At 44.4% G+C, this 14,806-nt stretch overlaps 1 protein-coding gene across 16 annotated transcripts in view; it reads right to left on the minus strand.

The window, feature by feature from the left end:
* LOC117216607 (forkhead box protein P1-like) overlaps window positions 1–14,806 on the minus strand; it is a 245,886-nt gene that overhangs the window by 84,013 nt on the left and 147,067 nt on the right. For 14 of the 16 annotated variants that reach the window (XM_033463463.1, XM_033463453.1, XM_033463454.1 and 11 more), the window contains one exon: window positions 10,598–10,732. In XM_033463463.1, coding sequence (XP_033319354.1) covers window positions 10,598–10,720 — 123 coding nt within the window. In that variant the 5' untranslated portion in view covers window positions 10,721–10,732. Of the gene's footprint in view, window positions 1–10,597; window positions 10,733–11,260; window positions 11,937–14,806 lie in introns of those variants that run through there. The other 2 variants (XM_033463464.1, XM_033463465.1) reach the window with 2 other exon arrangements.

Genomic DNA, 14,806 nt, shown 5'->3' on the forward strand with positions numbered 1-14,806 from the left:
GAGTATCTTTCCTACGAGTTTTTACATGTTCCTTTTGAAACCTCGTCTATTTATCGCGAAACAAACGATACGTCATCCAATTAAATAATCTCGGAGAAAGAGTCGGCCACTGCCAGCGGACCTGTTATTAGCGACGGTTGAAAGCCGTGCGATTAAAAAGCTCCGACCTTCTAGGGAGGCCATATATCCGTAAGAAAAATACCTGTTCACTTTTCACTGTCTCCTGTGCACCGATACACGCGCGCGCGCTCGACTAACGCAAACTAAGTTATAATTTACAACAGCACCTACGCACTCTCACTGCTAGGCAGAAAGAGAGAAGTGTATCAAGGGCTACTTGTCGTTCTTTTTCGACTCTTCCCTCCCTTCTTCTATAGCAGAGCCCGTCACAACCGTTCCATTCGAAACGTCCGACATGCATGTATATATGTATGTATCTCCCTTTTTCGGCTGTGCATCGTGGAACGAACGTGAACCATGTGGGGGGTGTTCGCGAGTATATATATTTATTTATTCGTTTTTCGCGAAAGAACAAGGGGGTCTGTCGGCGCCACCACCCCCGAAACGTGCACCACCCCTCGCCCTTCTGAAACCGGTGAAGTGTGTGTACCAGAGGCAAGCGTAGGAAACCGGTGCTTTCGTCGACGTGCAGAGCTTGATAGAAGAGCGTGCACACGTTTCTGTTCATCGGATACCGACTCCCGCTGCAGGCTACATTGGAGCAGATTAACCGGAAGGGATTATTACAAGGGAGGATGGAGGGATGTACGCATTTATTCCGGCCAAGGGATGAGAAGGACCTGCATGTTACTCTGCAACCCAGCATCGCAACCGGAGAGAGAAGGATTCTTTTTAATTCTACTTCCCTTTTTTCTCCTCGACTTGTTCAGTCCCACCCTCTCGCCGCGTCTCCGTTACTCTATCCGTTCCTTCCACCTGTCCTTCAAAACCGATCTTCCTTCGATTTCAAGCGTTTACACGACAGAAATCCCGTGGCGCGTAATACGATGCAGCCCTTCAACGAATCCCTATTCTGTTGATCGGCTGAAACCTCCATCCTGCTGGTTCCTCCGAATCGTTAATAACGAGATCGATCGAATTATCGGGGCTACCTTTCAAATTCACCGATTCTACAGTGTGTTCGCCAATAAAGGTTGTTTCGTGTAGGACGCGATAGGAAGAGGTGAAATGAAGACAATGACGAATGAATGCGATTCGTACGAGTAGGTAAAAGTGCAAATAGCGAATTGGGTGTACACATGATGAAAATAGTGGCGCGGGACAGAACATGGGACATACACGGAGAATCGGGGCTCGTTCGACAAACAAACGATGGGGTTTCATTCCAACGATCGAATGCTTCTTTGGTCGGTACACAAGGGGGGGAAATGCGCCGCTATTTTTCAAAAAAACTCGCCGTTTTAACGTCCAGTTCACGGTTAACGTTGCCAATCGTACATTCGCAACTGATCGTTGTGCGCTCCTCAACAGATACGCGTACGCGTGAGAAATACATACGTACGTGACGAATACATGGATAGGGAGTGCAGAGAGGACGTACCAAGGGTGGAGAAACTTGACGAAACATCCGCGCAGATTCCACGTGCACGCGCGAAAATACGCGATCGGTATTCTCCGACGAGAAGCTGGGATTACCGTGTGCACGTGCGAACTCCTCTCCGCGGTATTAAACGATTCGACGAGTTTTATTTATTCAGGAAATGAAAATCCTAATAGACTTTCGCTTCGTTGTTATATTTTCTTGCCCGGCTCAGAGCCCAGGCGTGCCCGGTATTTACGTACGTACCTTTTGCGCGTGCACGACCGCGTCCATCGCAGCCTCTCTTCCTATACACATCGAATACGTGATATCGCAACCCAGTCTTCTATAACGCGTTGTTAAATAACAGCATGAGCAGCCTTCTGGGAGTTTCGGAAGGAGCTTGTTTGAAGAGCGAGGGAACAGTTACCCACTGCGCTGTTGTTGGGATTATCGGACGAACCACCTCTGAATGGAATCGGTTCACATATGTGTTTGGTAAATGATTGTTCTTGTTATCGAACGGGGAATTCTAATTGTTAAAAATGAATCGAAAAATTCCATCACTCTTTAAATAGGTACGCGCTTAGATTTTAATAAATCAGGAGTCTGCCTCGTAATTCGTTGATCACGGAACAGGTAGTAATTTTATTTCAGGAACACTACCGGACCTTTTCACAGAGAAAGAAGATAGACATTGTGAGATTTGGGTTACTTGAATTGTAAGCTAGAGACGTTCTGTAGAGGAGAGTGATGGATTTATTTTAAATTTAAGCCTTCAGTTTAAATATTAAATATCAAGAAGAATTTCTTTTTCGATGATAGTAACATCAAATGGAAATTTGATCAAACTAAGTTGTAGATTGTAATTTGAAGATTTAAATTCAGACGAAACAGCTCTACTGGTATTTAAGCTAGCACTAAACCATTCCCTGTTAACCGTACGCGCCCGGTAATCCAAAGAATTTGGTCGATGTAAATGTAGGCAAAAAAAAAAAGGGGGTGGCATGTAAATCGTTAAAGAGACTCGATTAATTAACACCCACTTTTCTTCACCGTCATTTGCAAGAAAAATAGCCTGCGTTCGCAGTGAAGCACACGCGTCGGTTCGATAGAAGCTTACTTAGGTATTAAACGGTGGCCGTGTATTGTTTAAAGGTTCGCGTGTGTGGGATCGGTCACTCTGTATAAGAGAACCGTGGTAAATATTAGGTACTATCCTGGCGGCGTTAAGTGTACAATGGTGAAAGGCAACCAGGGGGTGTAACGCAGTGGGGTGCGTGCAGTGTGTCCGCGCGAGAAAGACAGAGCGGATGAAAGAGGGGAGGTGGAAGGATACCTTTCGTCCGTAGAACAGCCGAAGGTAGAGATGGAGGCGGCGACCAAATTGAATTTGGGTTCTGGCCTCTGTTTAGATTCCTCGTTGGTTGTTTAGTTTAGAGGAACAAAGAAAACATCTATGTGTTTATTCTAGCCAACGTTTCACCCCCGTCTCTACTACTCTTGCCGCGACGTCTCTCTCTCTCTCTCTCTCTTTCCCTTCTCCTCTTTCACATTATTTCTGTCCCTCGCGCGAAACCACTCTTTCTTCTTCATCCCTCTTCCCTCATTTCCCTCCAACCGGATTCCTCGACAATCCACAAACTCTTTCCACCATATGCACATTTTTTTATGTGAGCTTCCAACCCCTGCAAAACGCTGTGTCCTCTAATTCGTTAAATACACCCCTTGCGTTGCATCCCCCTTATTTTGCCACGAATTTCTCTCGTTCAACGTTTTCGATATACGTGTGTCTTCTTTGGCGTTATGGATATCGACGTTATGGATATTTTTGTTCGGGCAAAAGTGTTGCTTCTCTTAAACCTCCACCCCACTCTCGCAAAGGATCCGAGAATTCGCGAGAAGACACCGTGGGAGACGCAATTTCCAAAATAAACGCCGTCTCCGCAAATAATCATCGCGCGTGCTTTTAATTAAATTTCACCGTCTGGCGCCAGAGTATCCGCGGTAGAATGCCGAGTTCGGTGCTATCTTCTTCCAATTCGCAAGTACTTCGCTTCGAGCTCAAAGTATCGATCCGAGATAGATGAAATATATTTCCCGACGTACGTACGTAGTAGAAAATGGTACGTCGCGAAAAGAATTGACGCTGAGAAAGGCGTGACGAAATCCCTATTGCCACGCCACTGTTGTCGGTGATAAAAGCCGATAAGGAAAACGAGACTGGCGCGTGTGCTCGTCAAGATAAAACCAAACAGATGTGAAAATATTCAACCGTTTTATATACGACGCACGCTTTAGACTCGACTACGTTTCGAGAAAAGATCCGTTTAAATATACCGTCCTATTAAGAGCCTAGCCGTATCTATCGGCGAACTTCTTTTAAATTCACCGTCGTCGATCCGTTGCAAATAATTACGAATATGAAAGACAAAGAGATTACTCGGCATAGACACGGGGCCGATGTTTAAAGATCGCGCGACGTGGGAACACAGTTGTTTCAGGTGTACTACGCGTAGAATCCCCTCGGTGTTTGAGATTTCCGAGGCGAAAGAGACGCGGCAAAGATTTAGCGGTATCCGATGGTGTTTACACGAAGCGACACGAAATGTTTGGCCGCGATTCTCTTGCCAGTTATTTCAGGTGGCCAACCGAGCCTCGTAGTTTTGTCAACCGACGCGAAGCTGATCATAAAAACTCCGGGAATCGCATCGACGCCATTCTATCGACGTGACCACTCCATTACCTAACCGTTTCTCGTGAACTGTTTCGTTGATTCATAAAAGAGCGCAAAGAAACATACAGCGATGAACAAAAGTATTGATGCGGATCTGCGTCTCTCGTAAAATTCTGCGATTCTCTTTTTACACAAGTTTGACCTTAAAAATATCATGAACAAGTGTCGCGAGAATTTCTATTTCCATATTCCAACTGTAGAACTATTATTTTGTTGCCGCCGTATCGATCTCGCGACAACTGAATCCTTACGTTGATTGTACGAAATACGACAATCGATCATGTACCTTTCTTCGATTATATATTTTATCGATTTTTTATTGTTTAATGATGTAACAAATTACGGCATATTTAAATTACTCATTGGATAGTGATATTTTACAAATAAAAATGAGATAAGGACTGTCGCGTTTTATAGGTTTACACAGAACTCTACGAGAAATCCGCTGTCTAATAAATCTTTCGTCTGCCACGGTAAACTACGAAAAAAGGTACATGAAGGAGCTTGACAAACGAATGGTCCTGGACCGTCAATTCTTCGTTTTGCACATATACTTATATATGTAATTTGAATTTCACACATCCTTTAACTACCTTATTCTATCAATGTTCAACAACATTTCTACCGTTTCTACTGACAATTCCATCAAACTTAATTGCGCGCGCCAAGGATACAAGAAAAAGAGGTGTCCGAGGAAAAAAGCCAAGAGAGAGGCATCGTCGTAAGATATCGTTGAAATTTGGGAGGATGTTCTACTAGATTTTCTCAGGTATCACTCAGCGGCAGGAATCGAGCGTGTGAATAATAGAGGGTAATCGCCCTTGCCAGTCTCTGTCGACCTTCGCCCCTCGGGGGTAGCAAGGTGGGAGAGTAGAAGGGTGGGATTTCTAGATTGGATTTAAGTACACAGCCGTGAGGTTTCAACCGGTTAATAATGTAGATAAAACCGAGACTTCCAGGACTACGCGAGACGTCGCGATGTTGTGGCGAACTTGAATTCTCTCAGCTTCTATCACGGCGATCTGTTCTTACCCGACTGTTCCTTAGCTGATTGAATATTCCAGAAATTGACAGGCATCGCCGAAACACTTGGCACGAATCCAAAATAAATACCTCGGTCTTGTTTCTTCGCAATCGTCAGCAATTTACGATGCTAACGGATCGAATTAGTCTGCTTATCGAGTTTTCTCCGAGATTAATCATTAATAACAATTTGTTTACGGAAACTGATTAGCAATCTAGTTAAAATAAACGACTTTCACTGTAATACATGATTTCTGAAACTGAAATGTGGATAAATGTTAGTTGTTGTTACGTGATTTATAGAAGAAACGGAAGAAAAGATTTATTCGTTTCAAACAAAGTGGAAGGCAAGCGAATCAATGGTAAGGCTCAGCGAAATAACGCGATACGAGGTCAAGGATCGTTCATCTGTCGGAAAATTGCACGTTTCCCTAACTGAGAAACTAAGCGAGGAATGAAATAAGAGTATCTCATTCGCGTAACGAGCGGCTCGCGGAAGTTGAACCAGTCACCAGTCAGTGAACGGTTTCAGTAATTTATTAAAATCCTCGTCGCCGTCGTCATCTGACGTTGGTGCTCACGCGACCAGGAAAAAGCCTTTGCTTCCGACTTAAAAAAGAAAAAGAAAGAAGGAAAAAGGAAAAAAACAGAACGAAGAATGAAGAAGATCGCCGAGAGACACAGCGAGCGCGAAAACGAAGGAAACCTTTTATGCGCAGGCCAGCTGGCTCAGCACGACAAAAATTCTTTCAATTACAGAAAAGCGAGTTCTCCTTAATTCCCCGAGCATCGATATTCATAGCGAAGCGTGTTACGTAAAAGTTACGACGGGATTCGGCTCTCGAGCCGCAGAGAAAGAGAACGAGGAGAGCGTGGATGCGGATCAGGCTGCAGCCTGGTTATAGGCACTCGAATACCGGGGGTGGTAGCGCAAAGAGGGTAGAAAAGTATAACGGAACCAAAGGATGGGGGAGAAGAATTGGGCAGCAAAAAGAGATGGGGGAGAAAACGGGTGTGGGATGCCGAGCCGAAGCTTGATTGGAAAGGACAGCCTATCCGTAATTTGCGATCCGAGAGAGGGGAGTCGAAGGTGAGAATTCCGCTTGTCTCTCATCGAGACTTTCTTTCTCCCCTTTCTTCGCCTCTTCTTTCGTCCACCAACGTCATCACAACCATCACCTCCTCTTCCATCCCAAGCTTTTTCTATTTTTCAGCCAACGTTTCTTCCCGCTAAGCACCCCTTCGCCATTGCCTCTACGCAACCCCTTTTTGCATTTCAAGGAAGGAGCGAACGACCTCGTCAATACCCGTGCTGTGGCTCTTATCCGGCCAGATCCTCTGGATTCTTGTTCATCCTCGCGCGGACCCGTTTGGATATTAATCGTCGGGATAAACGACCCCCGTGATTCTAATGAAATATCGACACACCGGCGAAAGTTTGTTTAATCAGTGAATACCGACGTCGTGATCACGAATTCCGAGTTGATCGAGGGACCAAGAAGAAGGGTCTTTTCACGTTTGAATTTGATCTTTCGCTTTCGCTTTCCGTCTTTGAAACTGGTTCAGCTTGATGTACACGATATACGTTGTAATATATTAGGACGAAAGCTGGACGAAATATGAAGCGGAGGTTGCACGAAACGGTTTATCGAATTCTATTTTCTGTCCCCTCTCGTCTAACGATCGCAGAATGTTCGCGGTATCGACTATCGAGCTAATATTAACGCGCAATCGCCGTATTCGCCTGCACCGAGTTTAGCCACGGCGTTCCATCAAAACGGATACAGGTCGAGGTACTTTATTTTCCACGGGTCAGACGAAAACGCGCTGTCCCAACCACCAAATTCACGGCTGTATTATTCACGAATATCTTATTTTGTTAATCCGTTGATAGAGTCCGTACAGTTCGATACTACTCCGTCAGTACGAACGTTTGCGATTTCATAGGGACACGTCTATTACGATTTCGTTTAGGATAATCGCCATTATCGATCTGTGTATACATTTCTCTGCGCTAGTTTCGAGAAATGCCAATTTGGAGAAGAAACTTCCGTGTCTTCGAGGACCCACAGGTCTCCAGTGACGTGGCTCGAAGCCTTGCGAGCAACCCTCCGCTCAGAGAACCTGTTAAATTATAAACAACGTCAGCCAACACCGCGGGATTTCCATCGACTCTGAAACCACAGAAACTTAAGGTGGTTGGTCTCGCGACAACCAACATCTCAGTTTCGGAGCTGAAACTCACGTGGCCAGCGTCTCTTGTAGCCAAGTTTCGCGTCAACCTTCGTGCGAACACTAGCTCATTAATTTCGAAGAAAGGATAATGGAGCACGACGCGTCTTCCCTTGAGGTGATCTACAGTGATTATGGAAAATATTTGCAACCTTATTTTACATTCTTATTCTCCTTATTCTCCGACGGAGCGTTTTATTCATCAGAATCCAGATTTCATTTTTATAATATCAATTATTGTAACCAACACAAAAGTAGCACTAAATGACGCGAAATTTGATGCAGTTGGACTTAATTAATTAGTAGATGCAAAATAATAAATACAATGGTGTGCAGATACTTTTTATAGCCACTGTATATCATGTACTCTACTTCGCAATAAATTTTCCTGTCCCACCCTTCTTTCGAAATATGACTGTGATTCGATATCGAGATAAAGCACGACAAAAAGGGTGCAAGAAATTATAAAACGAAAGCGTAGCGCGACAACCATCCGACTCTTCGTGTATTTCTTTTAATGATCCTTTTATTTTCTAGCGAAGATATCACAAAGCCACTCTGCATCCCCATTCTCTCATACGTCTACTTCGAAATGCATGCAAAAATTTGAAAGACCAATGTTTCAATTGTATTTGCCTACTCGTTGGACAACTATGCTATTTCGGTCGTGCACATAAAAATGAAGATCGACGATAAAACAAGTTTCAAAGACGAAATGAATATAAACAGACAAATTGATCATAATAATCTAATAAATACAATGGCAACTTGTAATTGCAAATAATTGACCGACGAAAACAATTGAAGGTATTAAGAGAGCCGACAAGTTGGAACATCAGCACTGGCGCTAAAGTTACGGTGGCCAGCAGGACTGGTCCCAGTCTATGGGACAATGGAGGAGGGCAGGAAGTCGCGGTCGAGCTGGCGAGTGGTCAGCAGAACTTGATAGTTTCTCAAAACTCGATCTTCGAATCGTCTCGAATCTCACGCCGTCGAAAAGACCTTTACGATCTATACAACACGAGTGTCGTGTGGAGTCTAACATTTTCGTTTACCATCGAACACAACAATACGCTTGTTTGACATTTAAATATGTTATAAGTAACCGAAAATTAATCGTTCGATTTATCGATTGACGTGTAAACCAGATGATGGTTCTATTTATGCGGTTTTCGTAGCTCGTTTTAATCACAAATCAACGAATGCATTTAAACGAAAAACGCGTCGAGAAAGTAGACCAGTGTGTCGTTAAAATAATACCAAAAATATCTTTTTCTCTCTCTCCCTCTCTTCTCCACGGTATACTTATGTATACGTGTCAGACTGACGATAAGCGAATCTCTGTTTACACGTAACCAACAGGCGAGCAGATGTACGTGTCGCACGTGTAATTCATAGGCCCGTAGTGGTACACACGTATTTACCTGGTGCGTCACGTGAACTTGATATTCACCGTTACTATCTACGCATACGAGCGCGTAAACGCGGTGTACGAATGAAAATACCCTGGATAATGTTGCCTGTGCGATTATTAAAATAATTTATTTCCCGCCGGTGACCGTTATCGATGAAAGGAGACTTATCGACCGATTCAACGCACGAATAGGTTGAAGCGTAGTTAGGAATATTGACTCCTCGTGAAAAAATGAATGTGGAAAAATATGGAGTAAAAAAAAAAAAAAAATGAATGGCGATTGACAAAGAGAAAAGAATTACTATTCCGTAGTTTTGATCAATTTTTCTAAAAACAAACCGTCCCTTTGTTTCTCGCTGTATATGTGTTGTATTTTAACCACATGCTGCATATGCTTGTGACATACGAGCGTAAATTGTTTGTAGTTTAATCGGTTTGAATCCTATCCAATGATCTGTGTGCATTAAGAAGCTATGATAACCTATAAAAAAATCTTATATATACATTTACATTGTAGGTCGTATCGTGTTATAAAAAATGTAAGCACTTGTTGAAACATATTGCATAATATTATGACATTATTAAACTGTTATTATATCTTCGTCGCGTTGTCGACGTTTTTATGCATTTTATATTATGTGTTCTCGGTTGTCTAGAATAAGATATCGAAGACCAGAAGATAACGGAAAAGCGTAACGAATAATTAGCAAGTAAAGTACTATTTATATATGGAGACGTACAATATGTCTAAAAAGACATTCAGAAGCTGGGTGCCCCATATGTCACGCATATATGCATTCCAAAGGTGACTGTATACCTGCTGCTCTGGTGGTATCGTGCGACCATATTCGTCCCCCTTTCGAAAAGGAAACCGTCGAAAAGGCCGCTTTAAGGGCCATAAAACATTTGTTTCCCTCGACGGTGCTCGCGCTACTATCCGAAACGCTATATTGCGTACAGCCGCGAACGCGGGATTTCGAATTGAATTTGAAATCAGGGGGCTCGATTTTATGGTGGCTGGGTGTCAAACGCGTCGCAAGTATCGCATTCGAAGCGGTTATTCCACGTGAGAGAAGGGGAAAGTTTCGCTTGAACCCGAAACCCTCCATAGGCATGGATCGTTATCGGTTTACTGGTTTCCTGGCAAGTGTATCGACGCGAGATGCGGCTGTTCAAACGGTTCAATTTCGTTTTCCATTCCCTATGAGACTCATAGGACAAAGATACGGCTGGGATAGATCGCAGTCGCGAGTCTCTTATCGCTTCAAGATTCCTCTATTCCGAGAAATCAATGAGTCTAGCCGGACGTCTTAGTAAGCGCTTTATCGCCCGTAAGCAGATGTTTGCCTCTAAAATTAGTGCTATTTATGGAGTGATGTCGTCGGTTATTAATAACACTATTCCCGCGTTACACATAAATTCCAGGAAAGAAAAAAAATACGATCAAAGATAAATATCGTCCGACAAAGAGATCCGAGAGTTTCGTAATATCGTGCCGTATTCGGTGAGAATGAAATTTCTTGGAACCATTGTACAAAAGTGAGCTTTCACAGAAGATAGTGGGAGGGGAAGAAGAGAAGAATCGTAGAGAAGAAAAGAAAACGTCGCGGTTATCTTATCGAAAGCAAATTTCCAGAGATTAATTCCTTACCTGGTCGTTGTCTTGTTGATCTTGCCCGTATGAGGGGGTGTCACCGTTAGGGGTGGTGGCGGCGGAGGGTCGCTGTGACGTTGACAAGTTGATCGCGCCGTCTCCGTCTGTGTCATGATCCATTATGCCATCGTCCTGAAATCACGATCATCGTTACGTCAATCGGACTGCTGGCTTCTTTGGTGCACTGAACTTCATCGTTGAACTCGCCACTTTCGCGTATATACTGGCATCTTATATTACGTCATACCGCGAAATTTCTCGATCGGTCAACAACGTTTCGCTGCTATCGTTCGAGAGATGTTTCTTACTCGCGAAGCACGAAAGTTTGGGTTTCCGGTAACCACGGACCACGGTAAAAGAAGAAAGAAAAGGATAGCCGGCTCTACGAAGGTTTTGAAATATGCTTTAGTTATACGATATTGCCCTCGACGTAGGAACAATTTTAGATCACGTCTGACGCATGTGATTCCATACACTCGAGGCAAAGGCAACAATGTTTAGCTCGCGGAACACACGTACACATATACAAACGAATCGCTAATAATATATTCTATCGTTTGCATTCTCACGCGAGGAATTAACCTAAACGATAATGTAACACTCCTACTTTTTCCTGTACCTCGACAAACAATATTATTCGACTCGCAAAAGTTCGCTTACTTTAAGAAAAGTTCGTAGTTCCTAATTTCAGTCATCCAATAGCCAGTTTAGAATTCATGGAAGCGTAATACATTTGAAGCGTCTCACAGCGAGAGAAGGACGTGTTTCTTCGAATGGTTTCGCAACGAATAACACTTTCCGCGACACGAAGAAAAAAAAAAATAAAAACAACGGCGTAGAAAAGCGAACGTAAATACCGAATCACACAAAAACACCACTCGCGAGGAGAAATAAGTTACACAGCGTCTTCAACGGCGAAGAATCACCATACCGGAAGTACGCTGATCCTCCAGCTGGCGCACAACTATCACGCGAATCGTCGATCGCGTTCTTTCACCAAACGAATATACGCACCACTAATTTACGATCCGAGAATTCCTCGTTCGTTCGTTTAACCTAAAAACGAAACGACAGCATCGTCTACGAGGCTCGCGCACACATGGGGTGAAAACGCACTTGGAAAATGTCGTTGGCAACACGCACGTGGACACGAAGGAGCCGTCAAAACTCGTGTGCGCGGGCTATGGAAAAAAGAAAGAGAGGAGACGAATGGAACGAGGATGACGAAGAAGAAACGGTTGGGACGAGCGCGTGTAAAAGGAGACGAAAACTATATAGAGGAGGAATGGAGAGGAGAGAGGACGAAACGGACGACGACGCCGTAAAGAAGACGAAAAGCAACGTTCACGCGGCGACCGAGTAGCGAGGACTAAACACTAAAAGCGGCACAGGCATACCAAGCAGCCCAACCAGCGAGGCTGTTGCTTATTGTGTAAATATAAACAAATATAGTTGAAACCAACCAACAGGCCTGCTTTCAGCTCTCCCTTCTCTCCCCGCCCTGCTCCGCCGTCTTCTACTCTTGTGTGCCCTACCTTCTCTGTCGGCATCTCCCCTTCCCCACTTATCGCGGGCTCTCTGTCCTCCTCCCCTACCCCAGAGTCGTGTCTGAAGACTTTGCCCCTCTCGCTCCACCGTAACACCCACCCTTCGTCACGTCCCTGACCCCACCGCCGCCAGGCAAACCAGTACATCATATACGAGGCACGTTGTATACCGTGGCTCTGTGTGGCTGACTGGCTGCCTCGGCTTAGCTTGGCCTGTGCCTCTGCCCTCTCACTCTCTCCTTCTCTCTCTTTGCCTTCTGTTCTTCTCGTCCCATATGCTCGTCTCTGCTCGAACATTACACATCGTCGCACGGTTGTTTGGCAAGCGGCTGTTCGCGACGCCTAACTTCGTGACAACCGGGGGACTAGCCGACTCTTCGCTCCGACAAACGGACAACTATAGGCCTTCTGGATTTTTCTACTGGAGGGTGTTTTGAAGATTCACAGAGTTTTCTTGCATGTCTGATCGAATAATTGTACTGCACCAATGAAAATCGGAAACATACCGCTCTTCGAAGCTAGTCTTGTAAACTAATTTTTAGGGTTTCAGTTGATGTAAAAATATCGGGGAATTAATAACTGAAATCGATGAATAACGAAATTTGGAGCAAGAACCGATGTTCTTGGATTTGCAAGATATCGAAGATATCCAACTTCCTGTATATATAGAGAATTATGTAAGAGGAAGTTAAATACACGTTAGAAAATGAATCGTTAGCACCCTGGATCTAACGAGTTGGTATTTCTCGAGATAACCGGAGATAAGTCGGCTGCGACTGTCAGGCACACTCAAACGGTTCGATACACCGACTTACTAATAAATTATGAATATTTCGTTCTTTAGTTGACTGGCCGTGGATATACATGGAGGCGAGGAGGTGATTGCACACACTGTTGCTTCGTAAATATGTGTGTACACGTGTTGTCTGACGCAACCTGAACCACCGGCTCAAGTTTGTATAGGCGAACCGGAAATGGGGGACGAAATATTCCTCGAAATGGCATGTCCTTAAATATTCCTTTCACTCGTATTTCCAGTACTACAATTGGTACCGCGTACAGCAATGCTTTGAAAATTTTCTGCTGATACGTGGAGAATTATTCCGTTCTTGTCACACCTTCTTGTCGTTACAATGTAACGAAGAAAAATAAAGAAAAGATAAATGGCCAAAGTATTTTAAATTTGTACGACTACCCTTTCCTAACCTCGTTCCTTGTATCATACACGGGGCAAGAAGAAGTGACGAAGAGAAATTGCTCCAGCGGATTTATATTATTCAATGTAGGATACTGTAGTCCTATCGAAGTTATACGAGGCAAATCCTTGGGTTTAGCCGTTCCCATTGTCGAACAGCTAGGTGTATTCCGTAACCCAATGATGGTTCGGCGAGGGGTACCGCGACCCATCGCCTGGTCCTATGATAACAAAACTTAGGGCAAAAATAGGCGCAGCCGGCCTTGTGAGGCTTGTGTACGTGGCATATACTAAATATGTATTTATTAAGTAAACAACCGTTGCGCTGGGGTTCTAAGGTACATACGTCTCGTTTCCTATTTCATTGTGAGTAATGCGTTCTCGTGGACCCAATGGTTTTTAGTTACGTCACGTTGTTCCAGCATGGCTATGATGATATTATATGCGACGTGAAACGCTTCTATAATATTTAAACTCTCGTTTATTTTTTATCATTCTGCGTAGAAAGATCAAAAAGTCACACGTCGAGGGTATATAATTCGTCAACGATAAGGGAGACGAACCTTTGAACAATTAACCAGACAAAGGGTGTGTAATCTAACCCAAACGACGAAGGGGTTAAAAATCGAAGGCAATGTCCCAGACGGTAACACGGGCTTAAGAATGGATCCCGACACACCGTTCACGAGAACGCGTACGAGTATCCAAAAGAGGGGTGCACGAGGGTGTACGATCCAGCAAACCGACCGTAAAGAAGGATAATCGTCGAGAGTCGAAGTAAGAAGAGATAACGAGATCGTATATCCCCATCAAAAAGGAGAGAAGGACAAGGTAAACGCCTTCGTCTGTGTGCGCACAGGTCCTGACCACCCTTCCTACACGTATATATACACCGTTGAGTGTTCATACTACCCTTCTAAATAATAAACGAGAGGATTTACCCCCGTCAGGTTCGCACGACGGTACATAAAAATACTCGAATCTGAGAAATTAGCGGGAGAGGACTAACGGGACATCGTTCGTCGCAGGAGTTCGAGGTGCAAGAAGGAGGTGGAGCGAGGACAGGATGTGGAAAAAGAGAGGAGCTTGATAGGAGGGAACGTAAGGGGTAGGGGCTTGGTTGGAGACGAGGCGGAGGCGGTTCGGTCTCGGGTGCGGAGTGGCCGCCAGGAAAAAAGGGTACCTAAAAGGGTTGAATTAATGTCGCGATAAATATATGATTTAAGGTGGAAACGTTTGCAACTCCGGCTAATTTTTTATCTGAGACCGCGACGCGCTCCTCGTCGAGAGGGTTTTTACCCTAGGAAAGAGAGACCGACGATCTCTCGAGCGAGCTACACTTGGACCGGCCAAAAGGGGGGATTTGGGAACTCCGCGAGGGGAGAAGGAAACGAGGCCTTTAGAAAAGGAGGAGGAGCTGACTGGGAGGGGGTTAAAAACCGAGCGGCATGGTGACAGAGGCGG

The sequence above is a fragment of the Bombus bifarius genome, unplaced genomic scaffold (genome assembly GCF_011952205.1).
Source record: "Bombus bifarius isolate JDL3187 unplaced genomic scaffold, Bbif_JDL3187 scf7180000010271, whole genome shotgun sequence".
Classification (NCBI taxonomy): Eukaryota; Metazoa; Arthropoda; class Insecta; order Hymenoptera; family Apidae; genus Bombus; species Bombus bifarius.